The 23,667-nt window shown below is 39.5% G+C and overlaps 1 protein-coding gene across 1 annotated transcript; it reads right to left on the bottom strand.

Moving 5' to 3' along the window:
* Nucleotides 1-209: 209 nt before the first annotated feature.
* Nucleotides 210-18,860, bottom strand: cdh31 (cadherin 31). The gene is made up of 18 exons (XM_034122214.1): nucleotides 18,560-18,860; nucleotides 16,467-16,581; nucleotides 15,348-15,436; nucleotides 14,882-15,076; nucleotides 13,919-14,059; nucleotides 13,302-13,457; nucleotides 10,586-10,730; nucleotides 9,351-9,523; nucleotides 8,699-8,827; nucleotides 7,745-7,930; nucleotides 7,276-7,520; nucleotides 5,894-6,036; nucleotides 5,657-5,748; nucleotides 5,003-5,135; nucleotides 4,286-4,504; nucleotides 3,114-3,244; nucleotides 2,652-2,795; nucleotides 210-1,204 (listed from the first exon to the last, which is right to left on the bottom strand). Exons 1-18 carry the CDS (start codon nucleotides 18,608-18,610, stop codon nucleotides 989-991), a joined length of 2,703 nt encoding a protein of 900 aa, XP_033978105.1. The 5' UTR covers nucleotides 18,611-18,860; the 3' UTR covers nucleotides 210-988.
* Nucleotides 18,861-23,667: the final 4,807 nt, after the last annotated feature.

A 23,667-nucleotide genomic window follows, 5' to 3' on the forward strand; every position in this document is an offset into this window, starting at 1 on the left:
TGAAGTGAACATGGAAGTCCTGTGCAGCTGTTTGAACTGCTTTCTCAAAGGAATTCATTGAAGAAAAGTCTAGCACTATGCTCATCTCACAAGAGAAGTGAAGAACCTGCACTCCTGTCATCACTGCTGCTTTGGTGTACATTAAGAATGTCGGATGCGTTTTAGTGAGATTCATTTCCATCAGTGAAACAAAAGAACATTCACAAATCCATTGTATTAAGATAACTTTATAAAAAATTCAAATAACAAAGCGTTTGCAATAAAGTAACATTGGAGATTACAGCAAAGTGTTTTGACATTTCAATGTAATAAAGATGTCAACTGAACAGACACTTGTCAAACATTTTAAAAAGCATTTATTTAGAACTCATTGAGCACACCCTTACAGGGTTATGTGGCGCAGGCTGCTACCTGGATTTCCCCTTGATCATTTGTGATTTCATTCCTCAAACAGAAATACAAAACAATGCAATTTAACTGAATCAGTAGTACCAACTCCATCAAAATTAAATTAAAAACGGGAAAAATATTAAGTACCATACATGCCAAAACTATAGAAACATTACCAGTGCAAATGCAAGCATCTGTGTCATCCAGTGTCATCAGGCAGCGACAACACAGGCAGAAAAATCTGCACAAAATCCAGAAAGGAACATAGAGACTGATGATGTGGCTCCAGGATTCAAAGAACAGAAATAAACAAAAAGCAGTTGGTCTATAGTCTAGAACTAAACAGGGATCCAACAGACAGGCAGAGCGAGCCCAACGGTTCTAAATGGGGAACTCATGTTTAGAAAAAGAAAGTCATCCTTTGGCTCCTGAGCAGCGGCTGGACAGGACTGCTCCATCTCCCCACAGAGGAACATCTGTGGGCTGGTCTACTCTTTCCCTGGGATGCAGTCATTTATCAGTTCATGGTTACATCAATTTTACATTCACAGAGCCATATGTGCATCCACCTATCCTTATCATTAGTTCCAAAGTTGGTTTACAGCATATCATCATCTTCTCCTCCTCCGTACATGTCGGCCAGCTTCTTGAAGCGGGGCCCCCAGTCACTGAGGCAGTCGTAGTCCTGATCCCCGCTGCTCGACGAGTTCAAGGAGGAGAGGCTTCCCGCGTCCGATCCGCCTCCCTCATAGTCAAACACCAGCAGGGAGTCGTAGGGGGGGGCAGTGGGGTCGTTGTCGGCGGCCTTCAGGTTCTGAGAGGAGCAGAGGATACATGTCGTCATTTAACAGAATTTATTATAATTTGTTTATGTATTTATAGCACCGTTATGCAAGGAAGGATTCAAAAATAGAGGATGATGCAACAACTGTCAAACCATATACAAAAAATCCTGCTGTGAAAGGACCCATCGTTTGGAAGGGAAAAAAAATCCTCTAGATCAGAATCTAGAATTATAAATGTGGTAATATCTTCCTAATTTCAAACGGATATGTACTTTCCCTATCTAATACACTGATTTATAAAAGCAGCAGGGTTTCCCACGCAGACATTACTTCATACTGTCATGGTATAATTATAGCCGCCCAACTCAGATTAAAGGGGACCTATCATGCAAAATGCACTTTTGTACGTCTTTTATACATGAATATGTGTCCCCGGTGTTCCAGGGAACTCACCAAGTGTCAGAAAACACAACCCTCTCTATTTTCCTCCATACCCAAATCTCTAAAAAAGGGGCTGCAACGGATCTGATAAAAACTGATCCAGATTTGAACACTGTCCTGACGTCAGGACGGTGGTGCTACGGCTATTGGGCCCACTCTCCACCTATCAGGGGAATGTGGGGTTGGGCCACGGCCGGCCATTGCCGCTCGAAAGCGCTGTATTACATATGCCAGGCCTGTAAGTGGCGCTGTAGTCTGCCACAAAAGCAGCGAAGAAGACTTGGTTACCATGGTTACCCTTCTGTTTATTCTCCGCTGTGGCTTTCTTTCTCCCTCCCTGAGGCAAGCGTTTGCTCCTGCTGCTTTAATTCAATGCAATCCCTCCCCGTCGAGGCAAGCACTGTAATTCTCTCCGGTTAGTCCACCAGCAGATGACAAACACCCACCTCTCCGCCTCTTCCAAGGAACGAGGGGACCGTGCAGCAGAGTTTCAGTTTCAGTTTCTTTCGCCGGTCAAGATGTCCGTTAAAGTTTAAATCTTCCGGACAAAATTAGAAAAGTGCCGGTCAAAGGTCTTCTTTGTTATTTATTGAGCTTTAAAACAAATGAATAACGACTCTATATAGGCTTTAATAAAACACGGAGGACGGAGATCTCTTTTTCTCCCCCTCTTCTGACAGCCAAGCAGCTGATCAGAGCACGTCTCCCCTCTCCTGCAGGGGGGCGTGGTCAGCTGCAGCTCACAGAATCAGACCCGTAGACAGCAAACAGCACAGAGTGAAATGAGGCATGGCTAAAATGCATGATCTGTTTGGTATTTCGAAAACAGAAACGTATAAATATACCTTATAGAGGTATGGCCCTACAATATATCATTTAAATATAGCATGATAGGTTTCCTTTAAATAATAAAATATCTTTTTGAAATCGGACAACGACCTACGTCGGCCTCCACCTGGTGGCGGTGTGATGCTACTGGGGAAAAGAGGCAGAGCGTGGAGCAGTGGTGAAACAGAGCTTGAATGTTAGACTCACATCCACAATGAAGTTTCCGATTTCATCTGGGTTGGCGGGGCGGGGCCGGTACAGAGGAGCCGGCATGAAGTTTGGCAGCACGTCGTCTCTGATGACGTCGGGCCGGTTGTCCAGACCGCGGTGGAGAACACCCAGATCATAGTCCTGGGGGGGGGCACAGGGAGGGGTTTAAACTAAAGATAATGAAGCTTTCATAATAAACTTATTTATATTTTTAGATGGAACATGCTGTATTCTACCCAACCGTCATAGTGCTGTGGCAGTTATATACCATGATATGGAAAATGTATGCAAAATTACATATAGAATAAAGTGTAAAGGAATAAACAGTTTGAATGTTGATTATATTATTATAAGTAATACTTTTCAGGGTGAAGTATTGTCCTTTTTACATGACTTCATTTATTGAACCTGACTGAGCCCTGTCAGAAAGAAATGGAGCAAACCTCCGTCTTCATTTACCTGATCGTCCTCTCCGCCTCCCTCTTCATCGTAGTAATAGATGTTGTCTCGGATGTCGTCGTCCTGCAGTAAAGGTTCCTTCTGCTCGCCTCCTCTCCGTCTCGCAAACAGAAGCAGCAGCAACACCAGCACTGAAACCACAGAGCACAAAGAATATTACAACACAGCAGAGGTAAGCCTGTCAGCAGAACACATTACCACCATCATACTGGCTCAGACATTTAAAAAGGAGACATGCCATTTATGGCGCTTTTCCACTGCAGGACCTAGCACGGCTTAGTACGGTATGTTAGGCCTTGGTAGGCCAGGCTCACTTTATGCTGTGTTTCCATTACAGTTTAGGAACTGGGGTAGTAACTATAGTAACGCAGTGTAGGCGGGAAGATCGGCTGTTCAGCGGGCGGAGCAACGCTGCGTAAAACTGCCGTGACGTCATCTTCAATGCGAACCACAAAACCAAAACATCAGCCGTTAGCTGTTAGCACTCAGAGCTCACAGCTCCTCATATCTGTTCAGAAACTAGACAAAGTACAAACCACAGACTGTCTGTGTCATGGCGAATACAGTCGCTTTATGTCTGTAGGCCGTTGTTGTGAGTGTGGACGGAGCATATACAACGTCAGCTTAGCCTGATCGATCCGATCTCCATTCAGAAAACACGCATTTTAAAAGGTTTTTCAACTGCCGTCTTGTCTGCAGACCGGTATCAGTATGTTGTTACTTCGGCATCATTTTGAAACGTGTATTACAATTAAATCACGGTCAAATATGTTCATTTTGTTGTAGTTGTAGCCCCCTTGCCAGCGATTCTCTCTGACCATTCAGCAGTCGAGAGTGTTTACGTCACTAGTTTAGCATATTCAGCCCGGTTGTTGGCCCGGTAAGAACCTCGATTTTGGAGGGCCAGAAAAAAGGTGAAAAAGTAGCCCTGAGCCGGAACTACAAATGTTGGCCATACAGAAATGATACACATAACTTTTCAATCGTCTTCTTTCTACACAACTCACAATGCAGGGTAAAACATTTTAAGGACATTTCTTTCTTTTTTTTGAGAAATTATATATATTTTGCCAATAAACCTAATGTGCAATGGGGGTTGCAACTGTAGAAGTCTTTATGAAAACTACCGTTCCTGGAGTTATGACAAAACACTAATCTCATATGAGACTTACTGAGCAGCAGCAGGATGCCTCCCAGTATTCCCAGAATGACAGGCAAGCCAGGGCCCCCTGCCACACGGCCTTTGCAGAGCACTTCCTCTCCAGTGCAGTCACACACTTTGGCCTGCACCGTGCTGTCCTGCTCCATGCCCTGGTTGTCTGCCACCCTCAGGACCACAGTGTAGTCTCCACTGGGCAGCTCTGTGGCCAAATTCAGGAGTATGCCCGTTTCTGCAACAAAGAGAGATAAAGGGACATTTATGTTATAGACTCTCCACAGTTTGTTATTTTGTCAAATTCCAACAACATTTTCACTAAAAACACTCAAAGTGAAGCACACATTATATAATTGCCATTTTTCCACAAAGAACTTGAAACACATGTTGGCCTGAACAAAGAAGCTTCACCGATTCAGTCTCCCATGCTGTTATAGCCTTCCAAATAAACTCCAATCAATCAAATAATTTCTAAACATATACCCAACTGAAGCATCTCTGATCTAGTAGCGAAAACGTATTTAATGTCTGGATCTTACTTTGTTTGGTACCTGATATGACCTTTATCTAAACATAACGGCAAAACATTGAGGAAGATGTTCCTTCTTTTTAAACCGATGAAAATAATTCATACTCTAGTACGTTATGGCATATATGCTTTTCCTGGGACTAGCCATTTGTGTTTGATCATGTGGAAAACAACCATTCAGTTGTGATTTAAAAGTGTACATACTTGATGCATTCATCGTAGCGGTCCAGTTGCTCTTGGACAGGCCCTGTAGAGAGACACTGTACGGAGAAGTGAAGCCTGGTCCGTCTTTATCCGTCACCGCCAGCAGGTGGGAGGCCGGTTTCTTGTTACACAGCTGAGAAAACACAATGAATCCTGTTAGAACAAAAGTCCTAAAGCAAGAACATTTAATCATTTTCTTAAAGGTAGGGTAGGTCATTTTGGAGAAACCAGCTTGAGTGCGCTAGATTTTGAAAATACACAGCCGGAAAAAATCTGCCACTTCCTTATAGAGCCCCTCCTCCACACACACAAGCGCGCACATGACCAATGAGGGCACGAGATAAGTTTGTGCACAGATGGAAGGCTGACAGGCAGGTAGGCCATCCAGTTATTTTAGCCTGGCCGGCTAAACTGATTGGTCGTGCTTTTCACAGTACTACGGCTTCCACAGATGACATATTTTTATGGATTTTTGGTCAAAGCACTTAAGATATTCATTGCTATCGGGATGTTAAGAGCATTCCATGGAATATAACAAAAAGTGTATCTCGAGCCGGTTTCTCAAACTTACCTACCCCACCTTTAAATGGAAAAATGTATAAAATGATTATTAAAAATAGGAAAAAGGTTTAGCACTTGGGAAAGGAAACGTACCATGATTTGACGTTCGGTAATGGTGGGGGCATTGTCATTAACATCTTCGAGCTGAATAATGAGAGTGCCAGTTCCTGTGGCTGGGACTTCATCTGGAGAGGTGACAGACATACACATTAACATCAGGAGAACATCTTCATTTTAGAGAAGCTTAAACATCACAGTGAGGTAGAGCCACATTTGTTTTAAACCAGTGCAGGCAAGCATATACCGCTGCAGGTCCTGACTGCCACCTACCATTGTCATATGCACCAATGAGAACGGTGTATTTGTTGTCCTTGACGAAGAGGGACTCTCTGTCCATGGCGTTTTTTACTTTGATCAGGCCTGTGTCTTTGGCCACGCTCAGCCAGCCAGCGGGGTCTCTAATTATTCTATACCTGCACATAAACAAAACAACATGTTAATATTATGCAAGTCAGCTCACCAATATCATGTTTTAACTTGGGGCGTCACCGTTTCCCTAAGTTTTGCTTGGATATTGTGGCAATTTTTAGCTAGAGACATTTTTCTTTGGCTGCTCATTAAAGGTAGGGTAGGTAAGTTTGAGAAACCGGCTCGAGATCGCTAGAATTAGAAAATACACAACCGGAGAAAATCTGCCACTTCCTTATAGAGCCCCTCCTCCAACACACACGAACGCGCACATGACCAATGAGGGCACGAGATAAGTTTGTGCACAGATGGAAGGCTGACAGGCAGGTAGGTCGTGCTTTTTACAGTACTACGGCTTCCACAGATGACATTTTGTTATGGATTTTTTGTCAAAGCTCTTAAGATATTCATTGCTATCGGGATGTTAAGAGCATTCCATGGAATATAACAAAAAGTGTATCTCGAGCCGGTTTCTCAAACTTACCTACCCTACCTTTAACAAACTAAAACATATAGGATTATTTAAGATGCAATAATTGAATGAAACAGAGATATCAGAAATGAACAATCTTTGATGCATCATTACCTACTGTACTGTAAACTGAATTATCTAGATAATCTCAAAGCAAGAAGATGAAAAGGATATCAAGCTACTGATAGGATGGAACGGGAACTATGTGTCGGACCAGCTCGACAGAAATCTGCCGGCAGAGCAACAGCTGGCGAGTTAGCATGAGATGTAAGTGAAGGTGCTTTCTAACAGCTGGAGGAGCAGCCAGCAGAAACATCATGCACGGCTTCCATTTAAGCAGGATCAACATCTTACTCAAAGAAACATTGCATTTAATCCCACGACAAATCATATCTCGACTCCAAACAAAAAAGGAATTTTGATTTACTACATTTACAAAGAAACATGTTCAAATTGAGTAAATCTTTTCTGCACCCTAGTTTCTATAAAGTTAAGAATAATTGTATTAGCAAAAAACAATAAAACTCCAATCTGTATATTCATAACATTAGATTATCAATTCCCATAATTGTCCTGAGAGCTTTTGCGCCACCATCTGTATGGTTGCTTGTCTGATCAAGAAGTACAGTCACTATCAGCAGGCTCAGACTGTTAGTGATGAATACATTCCCTCTGTTGCCTTTCTGAGGTGAGAGAGTTGAAGGGATCACCTAAAGCTTGTTTAAGAACAACAGGAAATGTTATAACACGGTACATGAGATTTTGTTCTTACATGACTTTCTGTTTTCGGGCATAGTCTGGGTCAGAGGCGGTGTACTGCACCACATCATCGTCAACGGCAAGGTCTTCCCGTTTAGTCACATGCTTCTGCATTGGATCAAAGATTGGAGCTTCATTGACGTCCTCCACAGTCACCACCACTGTGGCCGTGGCAGTGGGCAGACGAGTAGCAAAAGGAACCTCATTCTCCACGGCAACCATCAGAGTGTGCTTGCCGCTCTTCTCAAAGTCGAGACCCTGGTTGGATGGAAGATAAAAAGCAAAGCGACAGTTCATCACAGCTCATACTGCTGTACAACCCAAAGGTACCTTTTTTTTTACTGAGATAATACACTAAAGTGTTTGTTATCTGACAAACAGAGCAGGTTGATGTAAACCAACTATAGAACAATACATTTATTGTAAAAATCACTAAACTTTATGAATTCTGAGAGAATGCACAATATTAGTTTCCTTCATACCTTGACAGTAGAGATGATTCCTTCAAGTTTGTTGGTTCCCGTTTTCACTGTGAAAAGTCCTCCGGGATCACCAGCCACAATGGTGAACTTGGCGTTCCAGGCTGGGGAATGTGGCTCGTCTCCGTCGGTTACTGACATGGTGACGACCAGAGCGTCCGCTTTATTTTCAGCTACTGATGCCTCATACTGTGGGGAATGAAGGAGGGGGTAGTAAGAAGTGAAACAAATAATGAAGACAACGATTTTTGAAATGCTTGGTGTTAAACAAAAGTATGTTTTTATGATCTGCTTTCATAATGGGCGGCAGTGGTTCAGTCTGTAGGGACTTGGACTTTGGATCGAAGGGTCGCCAGTTCACAACCAAACAAATACAGAGTGTGGACTGGTTCTGGAGAGGAGCCAGTTCACCTCCTGGGCCACTGCCGAGGTGCCCTTGAGCAAGGCACCTAACCCCACAGGTGCCTCTCCTCTCTGGACCTCTCAATGCATGTGTGAATGTACAACTGTGTGTATGTACAACTGTGTGTATTTGTATGTGCGCACAAAAAACATAACTGTGTATTTGTATGTACCTATATAAGAAGTGCATGTATACAAAACTGAATTCCTCAATAAAAAGGTCCATCATCTTCTTCTTCTTAATGCACTTTAGTTCAATACTTCCCTGTGAAGCTATGGGATTTTCTGCTAATAATGTAAATAATAAACTTCCAGGACCCATACTGAGATCCGATCCTACAAGAACTACTACTAAAATGAAAAAGAAGCAGTCTTTATTATTACTAATAATCTTTTACATCACCAAAAAGGTTTCTGCAGCAAACCTGTCATTGACCTTAAGTTGACCGTCTATGAACTGGAGGTTTCATACATCAGTTTGAAACCACTACCTAATGAAATTGCCAGCCACTAGCTTGACAGACATAATTTCAATCACAAGGATGTTGTACTTACCGATGGCTGAGTGAAGACCGGAGCGTTGTCGTTGCTGTCTGTCACAGTAAGGATTACTTTGGCTTCTCCCCCCAAGCCTTCTCCGTTCATGTCATTGGCTTGTACAACCAGAGTGTACTTTGGGTATTTCTGTTAAAAGAGACACATGGAGTTTAACTCAACTGGAAGCCTTACATGATTTGCTCTAATTTCACAGAACCCATTAAAAAGCTTCAAGTAGACATTTCTAGTATAGTCCTATTACCCTCCGCAGAGACAGATTTGTCGCTGCGTTAGCGTGGAAACCGTACAAGATGCAGTCGAGAAGCTATACAGATGTGGAGTTTTGATCAAAATGGAGTTCAATAATGGCCATGGTGAGAACAAGGGGGGGGGGGGCAAGGGACCATAAGATAACATTATAGGCAAAATGCCTCAGACCCTGTTTGGGGGCATTTCTCTTTCCAACTACAAAAGCAGTTTATAGCCACAAGATAACTTCAGTGAAATGTCATTAAAAAAAAAAGAGGTATGAAAAATCCCGCCCAAGCTTTATTTACACCATCCTACTTAAACCAAATAAAACTAGTAGTTTGTCTGAAATAAAGGTGATTTAAAAAGGTTAAATGTGAAAGCACACCAAGACGGGTGAAATTGGTTTTAGAAGTCTCACCTCTCTGTCTAGCCCACCGGCATTGACTCTGATGACTCCATTCTTGGGGTTGATTTCAAACAGGTTGTCTGCGGGCAATTTTGGCTCCTGGTCCATAATTCTGTAGAGGATATCCGCGTTGTTAGTATCTTCCTCATCAGCATCGGTGGCAACAACCTTGATCACCTCTAAACCTGAAAAGAGAAAAGTGCAAATAATGTTCAGAGGTTTCTTCAAAGTTCGCAGAACACTTTATTTAAAAGTCACCTATCATGCTATTTTTAGGCAATAGCATAGGTCTCAGATATATAAAAATATATTAAAAAAACATGTCTATGAAGTGTTTTGCTCAAAATACCAAACAGATCACACATTATAGGCATGCCTCATATCCCTATAGTTCACTTCCTGTTACAAAAGTGCTGATTCTGGGTATAAAGCTTTAAAAAATATATATTTGAAGAAAAAAAGAGAGGGCGACGTTTATGCCTGCTCATACTGGCAGATACTGCTGTGATGAAACGCCATATCTAGTTCAAAACCACATCAAGGATTATTTCTGAAACAGTATGGAGCTCAAAGGCGTTCTGTCTTGCCGGTTTACCACAAGGCGAGTTCTTTTTTATATCCTGCTTCTTCACACATGTGCTCTCTCCAGTATAGGCTAGGTTAGCTCTGAGTGTTAGCAATGCTTGCTAATGTAAACAAAGACCATATTACGTCCAAAACAGTTTGGCATTGTTTCTGATAGGTACGTTTCTGATAGGGCCGTGGGTCAGAATTTCCGATATTAGGTCATATCGGATGCAAATCTGGATCAGCTCCGTTGTACCCCCGTTTTTAGAGATTTGCACACGGAGGAAAAGAGAGGGTTTTATTTTCTGACGCTGCGTGAGTTCCCTGACACACAGGGGATACATATTTATGTATAAAAGACATCAAAAAGTGCATTTTGCATGATCGGTCCCCTTTAAAAAAAAAAAGGTGATTAAAGAAATAAAGCTGGGCTTGTATGATGGTTTTCTTTCTAACCCAACTATGTGAATGTGCTGTGCTCTGGCTCAGTCAGCGAAGTCATTTTGGAGTCGTCATACCCCATATAATGTAAAAATTAACCCTAAATATGATCACTAACTACTATTATGCATCATGCACACAGGTAGATTTAGAAACCAAAACATTCTTGAGACAATTATTTTTCTGGCCTAGAGCCATAGTTTCATCTGGAAACATATTTTGGGAATCACTGACGGTACCTTTTGCTGAGGCCTCAGGCACTTCTCCCAGGTAGGTGCCTTGGGAGAAAACTGGTTTGTTGTCGTTCTGGTCAATCACTCTCACATTAATTTCCATTGGTTCCTCGCCAGTTCCTGCACCATCTGCTACCGCGTGTGCTAGGAACTGCATACAACAAAAACATTTATATTATAGTACATGAAAGAAATAGCCATTTATCCATTTCATATCGCTAGCATGCTTACACCTTCCGAAAACAGTCTCTATGGACTGTTTTCGGAAGGTGTAAGCACCAACTAGGGCTGCTCGATTATGGCAAAAATCATAATCTCGATTATTTGGGTCATTAATTGATATCACGATTATTAAAAAAGATTATCCATTTACTTTGAAAACATCCATTTATTGAAAAAAAATGTGAACAGTATGTTTTTAACAGTTGATGAACCTGAACTGTAAGTATAATTCAACTGAAAAACCAATACAAAAAAATATATAATCGTTTTATTTCGATGATGTTTTCATAATCGTTGCAAGCCAAAATCGTAACTGCGATTAAAATACGATTAATTGAGCAGCCCTAGCACCAACAGAAGAAGTGTTTGGTACCAAGAGTTATTATTTTTGGATAGGTGTCGTTTGACAAGCCTAAACGGCTGTGATTGGTCCCATCAGTCAAAAATAGTACAGGTGCATCTCAATAAATTAGAATATCGTGGAAAAGTTCATTCATTTCAGTAATTCAATTTACAAAACGTGAAACTCATGTATTATATAGATGTATTACACACAAGGTGAATTAAGTGTTTATTTTAATCTTGATGATTAAGGCTTACAGCTAATGAAAATTTGATTACTACATAAGACCAATACAAAAACAGATGTTTTTAATACAGAAATGTCAGCCTTCTGAAAAGTATGTTCATGTGTTTGCACTCAGTACTTGGTTGGGCCTCCTTTTGCATGAATGACTGCATCAATGCGGCGTGGCATGGAGGCGGTCAGCCTGTGGATCTCCTGAGGTGTGATGGAAGCACAGGTTGCTTTGATAGCGGCCTTCAGCTCGTCTGCGCTGTGGGGTCCCGTGTCTCTCATCTACCTCTTCACAATACCCCATAAAGCCCTTCATACTTCCCTCTTCTGAAAAGACTGGAGATGCTGATTTCCTTTTCCAGCAGGACTTGGCACCTGCCCACACTGCCAAAAGTACCAATACCTGGTTTAATGACCATGGAATCACTGCGCTTCATTGGCCAGCAAACTGACCTGAACCTTTATGGGGTATTGTCAAGAGGAAGATGAGACACGAGACCCAACAATGCAAACGAGCTGAAGGCCGCTATCGGATCACCCTGTGCTTCCATCACACCTCAGTAGTGTTCATTTCGTTGACTAAAACTATGACGAAATGTGTTCGTCAACGACCTTTTCTTCCATGACTAAAACGAGACGGCAATGACGGCAGTAAACAATAACTGTAACGAAATCAACATGCAATATCGTTGACGAAAAGTGACGAGACGAAAATGTAGTTTACTAAATAAAAACTATGCCAAAATCTCTCTTTACTTTCGTTGACGAAAAATGAGGAGACGAAATATTATCAAAGATAACATTACATCTCTGATAGTCAGTTTTTCTCCCAGCAGTTCCATTTCCGGTGCTGCAGCTGGGCAGCAGCTGTGTGTCTGTGCTGCGCGCGGCGGTACATTTGAATTACACCGGAAATGTTACGATCCTGACAACGAAAAAGTCTAACGCCACCACTGCTTGGGAGAAAGAAACTATGTGATATTTGGGCCCATTTTCGCTACAATGAGGCGGAGAAAAAAAGTGAATGCATTGTTTTATCTGAAGGGAAGCAATGTGGCCTTAACACAGCTGGTAAAAACACCACAAACCTGACCAGATACTCTCTGACTGCAAAGCTGCTTTCTTAATCATTCAACCTGTGTTTTTCATCAAATAAGGACACGATATAATCTTATTGTGAAATAAATTTGACTAAAATGACAAATTATTGGTTTTGGCTAGACTAGTTTGACTGAAATGTTCTACATAATCTGATGACTAAAAAAGACTCAGTTTTCATTGACAAAAAGTAGACTAAAAGTCTGAGCATTTTAGTCTTATTTTAGTCAAAGAAAACTAATTATTTTAGTCGACTAAAACTTGACTAAATAAAAACAGGATGAAGGTGACTAAATATGACTAAAACGGAAATTTAACACAGGAATAAGACTAAAACTAAATAAAAAAAATAGCTGACGAAATTAACACTACACCTCAGCAGTGCAGCTGGCTGATCGCCTCCATGCCAATGCGTCGCATTGATGCAGCAATTCATGCTAAAGAGGCACAACCAAGTACTGAGTGCATACTAGTGTTAATTTTTTATTTAGTTTTAGTCTTAGTCCTGTGTTAAATTTCCTTTTTAGTTTTAGTCATATTTAGTCACCTTCATCCTGTTTTTATTTAGTCAAGTTTTAGTCGACTAAAAGTCTGAGCATTTTAGTCTTATTTTAGTCAAAGAAAACGAATTATTTTATTTATTAATTACATTTTTCACAATATTCAACTTTATTGAGATGCACCTGTATGTAGTAGTATTACACTTGTTTTGTTTAATTCAGATTCTAAACTAATACATTCTGAAGGGAACTTGAGCACAAAGCACATCCAGATGTCTCTGATCCTGAAACAAAGAGTGTGTGTATAAAACCAAGATGTGCTCACCTGGTATACAGCTTTATGCTCTCTATCCAGTGGTTGAGTGAGGTACAAAGTGCCAGAGTCTCTGTTCATGGTGAACAGGCCAACAGGATTCTCATCAGCTCCTGGACCAGTGATGCTGTAGAAGATCTTCATTACCGTGTCCTCATTGGATCGGATCTGGAAAAAAAGCAACAAGGCTGAGTTGGGGCTGAATACACGAGTTACAATAATGCAAAAATATTGTCACAATAGTTTGAATGAAACTGCATTAACATCTCTGAGATACAGCCACCTCAGTCAACTTTACAGGGATGGGGTCATATCAGCCACAGAGCGCCTGAGAACAACCATACCATTTCATTTCCTGAAAGGACGATTAGACTTTTCATTAGAAAGCAACTTTTGTACAATAAAACAAGGTGATTGTTTTGTTTAAATTAATGTAACATTGGCTTTATTTTGAGAGCAGTGGAGAGAGACGACCACAAGAACATTTGAAGCTATATTTAAATTGACATTAAATCGAAGAAAAAGAATCAGAGCAGAATGACAGCAGCAGAAACCATGAAGGAGCCCTCCTTTACAGAAACAGATATTTAAAATACAGATTAGAATGAAGGGGCTTTAGTTCCTCTTACCTGAGAAACTTTCTCTGGGAAGGGTCCTCTGGTGTTCTCAGAAACACTGATGAGAGGAATGACCCAGTCTCTCTTCCTTCTCCTCAGCCCTGCACTAGCTTTGAGGAAATGCAGAATGGGCACCGGCTGATCGGCGACACTCTGAAAGAACATGCTCATAATAGTCAATTATTTTGCAGCAGACATTCGACATTGGACTCATTAGCCTAAAATGCTGAAACAGAAAAGTTACAATGAAGAAATATCTTCACAAGATGAAGGCATACACAAAGCGGACAATGACATCAACTTCTGAAAATGGGTAGCAACATAAATGATAATTGCATTAAATAAGGCAAAGAGAAGCACATTTTTAGCACAAAGGCTGTTTGGCCACAGACTTTTTTTTTTTTAAACTAATACTTATCTTATCATCTCTTTAAACAGCAATGGTTATTGCAAAGAGTCCCACAGGACCAGAAACATTTGCAGAGAAATGTAATTATAGCCTTCATTAACACATAAGGTGCTAAGAAGTTTGATATAGGCACTAATAAACAAATAGGTAGTCCTAGTATCAATCTAAAATGGCTTCAACGACATACCTATGAAAATACTCACAATAACTAAAATGGAAGCAGTGAGTGTTGGCTATTCATACGCAGCCACAGAGGGGCAGTGTTGTTATGAACAGGTCCTATTGCTCCAGACACTTGATGAACAACAATTTGACCCACTTGGCATTAGCAAATCACTTTTTTTTTGTGTATGTGTGTATGTGTGTATGTGTGTATGTGTGTGTGTGTGTGTATATATATATATATATATATATATATATATATATATATATATATATATATATATATACACACACATACACCAAAAAAAAGTGATATATATATATAGTTGTATTAAGACTACAAATGTATTCTAAGACTACAAATGTATTCTAAAACATCCTTTCAATAGTGTCACTAATCCTACCTGAGTCTTATTAGCAGGGTCCACTTTAGTATGGTGGGGATGATGGTGATGGTGCTGGTGGTTGTGGTGTATGTGGTCTCCATGGTGATTGCTATGATGCAATACTCTGACAGGAACACTAATTTTGTGTCCTTGAGAGGTCCAGGTGTGGACGAAGAAATCCTGGTTCCCACGAATATGTACAAGTTCTTTCACCTGGAGGGGAGACAACAGTCATCATCCAAGACAAACATGCACCAGATTGGTGCAATAACTTTTAAATGTAGCCTACAAAACTGACTGTGAATATTGCTGTATTTTGCAAAACGCAGGATTATAGCACAACAAGGAAGTTAAAGCAGTGCTGTGCTATTTAAATGTGAATGTTCAATACAAATATTCTGTCACAATATCAATTAATAATGGTTATAAATTGTAATCTCAATGACGATCACATTTTGCAATTGAGCCTTACATGTGTACTGACCTTCAGTATGCCGTCTCCCTGTACCGTGAAATGTCTGTCATTACTTTTGAAGACAAATATGGTGCGGTCTGTGCAGTCAGTGAAGGCCACTAGAATTAAACAGAAGAAATGGTCATACATTACAAATGCAGTACATGCAGAGAAACACAGCAAGAGCTGGCAATGGAGAAAAGCAGATGTTCTAGGAACTAAAAAAGTCAACTAAAGAAGCACTTTCTCAACACTGGATTAAAGAGAAGAGTGTATTTATAACTTATTGATGGCCAGGAAAGCAAAATGATAAAATAAAAGAGAAAACTAAATCAGATAACACGGTCAGATTTCTGCAGCAAGACTAAGAAGAGATTACACCCGAGATTTGCTACAGGAAGCTTGTGATAGCAAAGAAAAGCCCAACTCGGGCCATGGATCAACCAAAAGGCAACCTTGAATTAAAGCGCAGCTCACTCGTGTGCTTTCACCCCCCAACATCTAGCCCAATGCATGCTGGGATATTATCTAGTGCAACCCTGCACAGGATAGCCAGTATCGTGGGGCTGGCCTTTTTCTAAGTGGCTGTGACTAAGAGATAATAAGCAATAGTGAAGTAAAGATGGAGAGAACTTTGACTGCTGTAGTTGGTTTTTCTCAGTTGTGACTTTTGGTCAAAAAAAATCTACTTCTACATTAATATTTTACAATGTAGTCGAAATAACTGGTTAAACAAAATCGTAAACCTCCCAGAGCAAACCAGAAGCCTGGTTCATTATTGTAGAACATTGTCATAAACAAGCAAAGATTTCACAATCAGACAAAGACATAAGCCACTATTTGAATAGCACGTCCTGCAGAACAGGCTCGGGGACATTGTTGTACCCTGCAGGTAAGAGCATTAGGTGCAAGCTGAGACCTGAGGTAGTTTGGGAGTGAGAACAATGTGAGCAGCTAATCTGTAGACGGCAATCTGAGTCAGTCGAGCACGTTAGAAAAGCTCAGGAGTTGTATCTATGGCTTTAACTTATAGATCCAAATGCTTTAATAGTTCAAATGTTCCCATTGATCATGGGAAACAAACAACCCAATTTCCTTTAAGAGTGTGTGCATTAACCAAAGAGTGAAAGCTTCACAGATTGTTCCTACCTTTTCCCAGTCTTGTGTGTGGCTTCAGGCGCTTTGTGGACACTTTGAAAATGAACCTGCTTGACTTGAATCCAGGTACACATGTTGGCTCTTCAGCAGGCACTAAGACAGAGGCCTAAGAGAGGAAACAGACTTCAATTAAATCTAAATCCAGATGTATGGAATATGTGTAAAACAGTAGCTGACAATAACTGTTATTCAGTCGGATTTTGTTAAGGAACTTTAAAATGGCACTCCTTGTTATTAAAAACAGCATACAACATGTATGCCCCGTTTCCACAGCATGACTCAGCAGCTCTGCTTAACTCCAATCAATTTTAGTAGCAGGTACTTTCTATTTGTTTTCCCATGCGGACAGTCCGGCAGGATTCTCAGATGATCGCCGTTACAACGCAGCATGAAACTGACGTCATCTTTAACAAAACACTTACTGAATCCTTTTAACAGAAACCAAACAAAGAACTTCTGTACTTAGTCAGCTACTTTGAGGGATGCCATTTGACCAAAAACTGGGTTCAGTTAATACAATAATTGAGGTCACTATAGAGTGCCAAAGTGACGCGTCCTAAAAAGTCATGCCATGACTCATTGTGAAGTGTTTATCTGTTATGTGCAGCCCAAAAAATAACCCCATGACTGTCATGGGGTTATTTTTGGGGCTGCACATAACAGATATTTCCATCAGGGATTAATCTCCGTTTTTTTGTTGATCTATGGTCTATGATATAACAAGACAATGTAAAAACAACCAATTGCATTAAAATTACTGAGATCTCCAGGTGAGTAAGGACTTTAAATTGTGTATTTTGTCCAACCATTTATTAAAATCATATAAAAAGGTCAAAGACAAATATATTTATTTATTTTAAAGAGCACTATCAGCAAATTTACGTTTTCATATTTGGTAGGTGGTTCAAGTAACAATTGAATAATCATCAGAATTGCTGTGAAGGACTTAACACAGGACTTAAAAAGGTTGTTCTAAGAAAATGTGATTCTTTTAAATCTATCATTCACAAAATTGTACAAGAAATTTGTTCTTGAAATGATTACTTCATCATAGCAATTCATAATAAAAAACTACTAATGTGTGTATGAAAATAATTCAATTGAGACATGTTGGGCTGGAATTCAACCTGCAGACAACGTCATCAACGGCACAGGGCGAGGCCGGCAGATCTACCGACTGGGCAAGCCCCCAGGAAGTGCACCGGACTCTGAAGAAAATATTCGTTGTGGCCAAACGGCGTTACTACACTTCCGTATCAGTCGCTGGGCCCGGAAATACTTTTTCTTACTTTTTTTTAACTAAATAAACTACCCAGTATGAACATTTGTATAGCCCTTATTAAAAACATTCGGTCCTCAAGTTGTAAAATGTGCCAATAACGTTATTCTGAGAGTTATTTTCCTCGGCATTATGAACGCGGATCTAACCCACGGGACAGCGCCGCCCGGCACGTTCATGGGACATGTTCAGTACTACATGAGTTTTACCTTTACCCATGGATGCACAATAAGAACAGATTATATGATTATATGAATACTTTCGTGACGTTTCGCTCTCTCAAAAGTTGGGCCATTTTGTCTTCATGCGCCAATGAGCAACTCTCATAGGAATGAAAGAGGCCCCGCCACCCACGCTGTATCCAGTTCTTATTATACATCAATGCTCCAGGGAGGAAGAGTGAGTGTCAACTCCGAAAATGGCGATTTGGTGCTGCTTGTGCCCAATGGGTTGACACACTTCTCTACATATTGCTTTTAAATTACACAAGATGTTTCGCAGCATTGTTCAAAGGTCGAATCAGCACCAATTTAAATTGAATTTCGCCATTACCTCCCCCCAACAACCTGGCTCCTTTAAGTCAAATACAGTGCAGAACTGCGGCAAGTGGTGTGACAAATACAAAATAATTTACTGGAATAAAAAACTTAACGTCACAATTTCCAAAGACACGAACTTTTATTAACACATACGAATAGTGTCCTATCAGTATCCTATGGTAAGAACATTTACCAAGTACATTTATCGACAGAAATGAGCAGAAGCAGTAGAAGAATTTAAATGAAGTTACAGCCGGAAATCTCACCTGAAAAACGGCGATTAAAATTCCCAAAACCGCGAACTGAGCGGTCCCCATCTGCCTGTACTCCGCTTTCAGTATTCCTCGCAATGTAATGAATAATAAATATATTCCTTGACGGGTTTGCGTCGCGTGTTCTTTGTCTCCTCTCCTGAAGGAAGTTACTGACTCAGTGCAGCTGGGCGAGTTGCTGCAGGTACTTTCAGCGTGTGACGTCAGCTCACAGGTGCGCAGGTTCCTGATATGGGCATAGAGGCTGAACACACCTGAGGAGACAGATACCCGCAGTTTCTGTTAGCCTGCTTCCTGTCGATTTAGAGGTAGCAGATATACGACATGTAATAGTAGTAGTAATACACTGACAGCGTTCACTGAGCTGTATGTGAGATGAGTGAGCAGCTTTCTGTCTCATTTCCTCTTACTGACAACCACAGTCTTCCCCCCCACCTCCTCTCTATCTCTCTCTATCCTTATATGGTCAGTGTATGTTTTGGTCATTGGATTTTCTTTTCACAAATGCATATTCAAAAACAAAAAACGAGTGGATATTTAATTTTCGTTTTAAAATTGAAAAACCAAAATTGAAATACAAGGCGTTTTTTTTATCATGGTCAAAAAGGGATTTACTGAACTTAAAAAACGGGATGATTTTCATTTTCTACTTCTCAAAACAAAAAATAAAATCACTAGAAAACAGAAACAAAAAAACTACCGTTTTTCATATTCTGCTACCGGAAGTTACCTTACAAAATAAGACCGTAGATACACGGATTCAGACCTCATCTGCGCTCTTATTTTGTAAGGTAGTTTCCGGTAGCAGAATATGAAAACACGGTCGTTTTTTTGTTTCTGTTGTCTAGTGATTTTTTTTTTTAATAAATAAGATCATTACTAATTTTAAGATGGCGAGACAGGACATAATTCAGAATGTCATGAGCATTACATTTAAGCAATATTGAATGTGTTTAATGTTGAAAGCACATGTGTCAATTCAACTTATTTTTTTGTACACAGCATCATCATCAACACAATGTTATAATAATCTGTAATGCATGGGTTCAAAGAAACCATTTGCCTAATGTGCTCATTGAAGGCATTTTTTAAATCTTTGAAAATCAATCATTAATCCGAAAGAGAAGAGTAGGCTATTTCCTTCATTTATTCATTATTTTCTTCTCCTGACTGTCTTGACATCAGCTGACTGAAACTATAGGTTAATAGCCTTGCATTGTGACCTGATTTGTGGTCAGTGAGAGAAAACTGCCCAGCAATTCTTTTTGACCAAAACATACACCAAATTATTATTTTTTATAAAGCAGTGTAACCTTGTTTAAACTGAAGAATTGTTTTTAATTTCCAGTAAAACTTCACAACAGCCATATTAGTTAAACCCAACTAGAATTTCAGTACAGCATTTTCAAAATTAGCTGCATATAACTATTTATTTCCACCCTTATTGACTTTGCAGTGTTAGCCTTGCCAGCTGACTTTTTGAATGGACTTATAAGTGTGATTTAAGGAAGGTTATTCTATGTTATCTAAGTATTTAAATATTATACTACCATACTTTTACTCCACTACATTTTGGAAGACAATGTTGTACTATTTGTTTTACAGATGTATTTACTATGTACTTTTTCAGATTCACACAATACTTATGAAACACTTTTAAAATATGATACTTTACCAATACTTGGTAAAGATTAAACTATCCAACATTATATTTAAGTTACTAAAACCATGAGTTGGTGAACAAAAAACGAATTGGCAGCAATCTTGCTAAGAAGTTTTTTGTTCAAATATATTTCACAGTTCCAGTTTCTTAAAAGTGAAGACTTGCTGCTTCTGCTTTAAATTATTTAAAAATATTTAATATTTTAATGTTTTTAAAAAAAAATGTTTTTACTTTTAGTCGTAATACTTTAAGTCGATCTTCCTAATCGTACTTAAATACTTTTACTTAAATACCAGTCTCGATGCAGTAGCCTACTTGGTATTGGTACTTTACCTCAAGTAAAGAATCAGAATACTTTTTCCACCACTGGTTAATTAATTCACACTAGTTAGGCTAGCCACAATAAGGGATTCTAGAGCGTTACATGCCAACATCTAAGGAAAAGCAGACGCTGCAATAACATATTTCAAATAAGCACATGTTGTTTACTAAGTGTAAAAGCCATTAAATATCCTCTTTTTTTTTTACTGTTAATGGAACTAGCCTGCATTTCCCTCTTTTTCTCTAAGCAATGCTAACGTTAGCTTTATAACATTGCTATTCATTTGTTATTTTATATAAACAAAAGATTATTGTTACTTGACAGCATATCAATACCATATCCTGGAACATCCTTCTATCTTTGTAGAATAAAACGTGTATTTATATGATGACTGTGGATGCATTTATGATCCTGAAATATCGTTAGCTAGGTTAGCTTGTAGCAGGAACGTCATGCTAGCTAGGGGGCTAGCAGGTCCTAGCTAATGTTTGTCGAATTGTAATAGTTACTCAGATAGCAAACACATTTACAGCACTGTGTCAAATGTAATTAACTTAAATTATTGACGAGGGATAAAATCAAGTAAAGCTATACATATTAGTTTACTTACTGTGTGAATCAGACAATCTCAGCAGCAGGCAATGTTAACTCCTGTCACTCCTTCACTATTTAAATCATTAAAAAAAGTACTAAAAGTACTGCATTTTCTATACACCACACATATGGTTATATGCCTGATCAAATTAATTAATTATCGTTACTTGCATAGATCTTTTTACAGCAAAACCATCTCTTAAACGCTCTGTAAAGGCACACTAAAACATGACATTTTGTCAAAGTAACAGGTCTGTCATATGATGGTAGGCTGTGCCTCAGCAACACTGTCATTTTACACTTGGCATTGATCATCAGTAAGTAAGGGGTGGGAATTAATAAGCATTTGCTTCCTCCTGCTCCCTTTAGGACACATATGATTTATTGTTATTATTATTATGAATATTTTTGTTGAATATATAAATATTATGACTAATTTTTGTTGAATATATAAATATGATTATGAATATTGATAAATACTGTATTCTAACAATACAGTATTCTGTTTTTCACATTTGTTTTTTTTAATCTGTTCGAAATAAAGATGGAAAGATGGAAATGAAATGACCTCACAATACTTTGTTTGCCATTGACCAATTATGCAATTTATTGAAATGGAACTAACAGCGGTAATTTGATCTTATCCAAAACCATTGTATGTGTTGCTTTGTGTGTAACAAAGTGATTGTTCATTCTTAAATCATACTTGCTTACTGCTCATTGTTGTGTCTATCAAAAGAGAAGAAAATAGAGTCAAGGTGAGAATTATTATTTTGAATCCCCCACCCTAGGAAGTAACTATTTTCCCACTGGCTGACTGCTCCATAACCTTGAGTAAAGCCCTGTTTACAGTACAGAGCATGTCTGTACTCTTTGGGAGAGAGCCTCAGATATCAACATAAAGCAGTGCTCATTATAGCTTACAGACCAACAAAACACTCATAATAACACCAGGTGATGGTTACTAACCAAAATACAAGCAGTCTATAAACCGGACTCTTGTCAAAAGTGAACAATCTCTGAAGTGTTCTTATTTTTTGTTTAATGTGGACATTCTTTTTACTGGATTCTTGAATTGCTAAATTCACCAGCAATCATATTCTCAGGTGGCATTGTGCATTTTGTAAAATGTTATCTTTAATATTTGTTAATATGCTTCTTGGGTAATATTTAAGCTGCTTTTTTTCTGCTGTAACAAATGCAAATGTCCCCTCTGTGGGACGATCAAAGGTATTCTGATTCTGATTCTGAATTAAAGTAAAATAGAAAGGACCGTATTACGGAGCCCCTAAAGGGACATGGAAAAAAAATGAAAAAAGAGAGAGAATTTGTTTTCCCATGTCCCTTTAGGGGCTCCGTACAACTTTGACTTAACAGATACAAAATATTAAGTGTTATGCAAAATTCAATTGTAAAACAGTTGCAAGTGTCACTTCTATCACACACAATATAATAGAGTCTATAATCTATCCCTCTGAAAGCTTCGGATTGGAAAAACAAGAAAAATGGGGGACTTTTTGAAAGCAATTTAGTGATGTTATCTTCTGCACTTCCCCTCCATCAGTCAGTCATCCTTCCCATAGAAAGACTGAGGGCTGTGTGGCCAGAAGAAAGACTGGTCAGTTTACAGCGGACACCACTTAGCCTGTGAAATGGTCAATGTGGGACAGAGAGGAAGACAAGTAAAGAGGAAGAACATAGAGGGGGCAGGAGAGGAAGGATGCAGTGTCAGGTTACATTGTTAGTTTGTTGATCTAGAAGAGAGGGGTGTTCACTTCCTTATGACTATGGCTGCCTTTAATGTCTATGTAGAATTTGATTATTTTAGTATTGGTTCATTAAAGTTCTTAAGGCACACCACCAAGTGGAAACTAATGTGGCCTATTGAAAAAACTAAGAAAATAAATAATGAAAATAAAGATAAAAAACGTTTATTGAGCGTGTTCAGATTCCAAAGCATTCAGGTAACGAGTGAACACTTATCCAGGGAAATGTAGATCAGTCTTCTTGCCCTCCACACACATAACTCATATATTTTTCTCAGTTTCTTGCAGCTTTATAAGTACATGTTGATTTTGTAATTTTCAGATTCATTAATTTTGGTTTTACTAGTGAAAATCTGACTGAAGGAACGTCCTATTTCTATATTAGATAAAGCCTCAGTGGGGTCGCCACATTGCAATGGGAATGTTAAAAAGGAGTGTTTCTGTCCTGCAGCAGAAAGGCCATCCTTATCTAGGAGTAGAACACCGAGTCAACACAGCTCAGCCCCTCCCCCACTGGGAAGTGATGTTTCACATTCCAGGTGCTCTTCCCCATTGCCAAGGTCCCAACGATAGTCTGCTGCAAGTCTGCTCCTCACCCTTGCAGGGGGTGGAGGTTCACCTGAAACCAGCTCAGCTCTGGTGAAATAAAACAGAGACATGACTGATCCTAGATTACCTTCAAGAAAGTGTTCCACTCAGTTCAACGGAAAGCTTACTGATAAAACTGAAACGTTGACTTTCATTTAATGTATTATGT

This window comes from Trematomus bernacchii, unplaced genomic scaffold, assembly GCF_902827165.1.
Source record: "Trematomus bernacchii unplaced genomic scaffold, fTreBer1.1, whole genome shotgun sequence".
NCBI classification, from domain to species: Eukaryota; Metazoa; Chordata; class Actinopteri; order Perciformes; family Nototheniidae; genus Trematomus; species Trematomus bernacchii.

What these genes read in the sequence shown, in the direction of transcription:
- cdh31 (XM_034122214.1), bottom strand. Translation starts at nt 18,610, where the DNA reads ATGGGGACCGCTCAGTTCGCGGTTTTGGGAATTTTAATCGCCGTTTTT. An exon ending in GAATCATCTCTACTGTCAAG is followed by an intron (nt 7,521 to 7,744) that starts GTATGAAGGAAA and finishes CCATCCAACCAG; the next exon opens with GGTCTCGACTTTGAGAAGAG. An exon ending in TTACCGAACGTCAAATCATG is followed by an intron (nt 5,136 to 5,656) that starts GTACGTTTCCTT and finishes GTGTTTTCTCAG; the next exon opens with CTGTGTAACAAGAAACCGGC.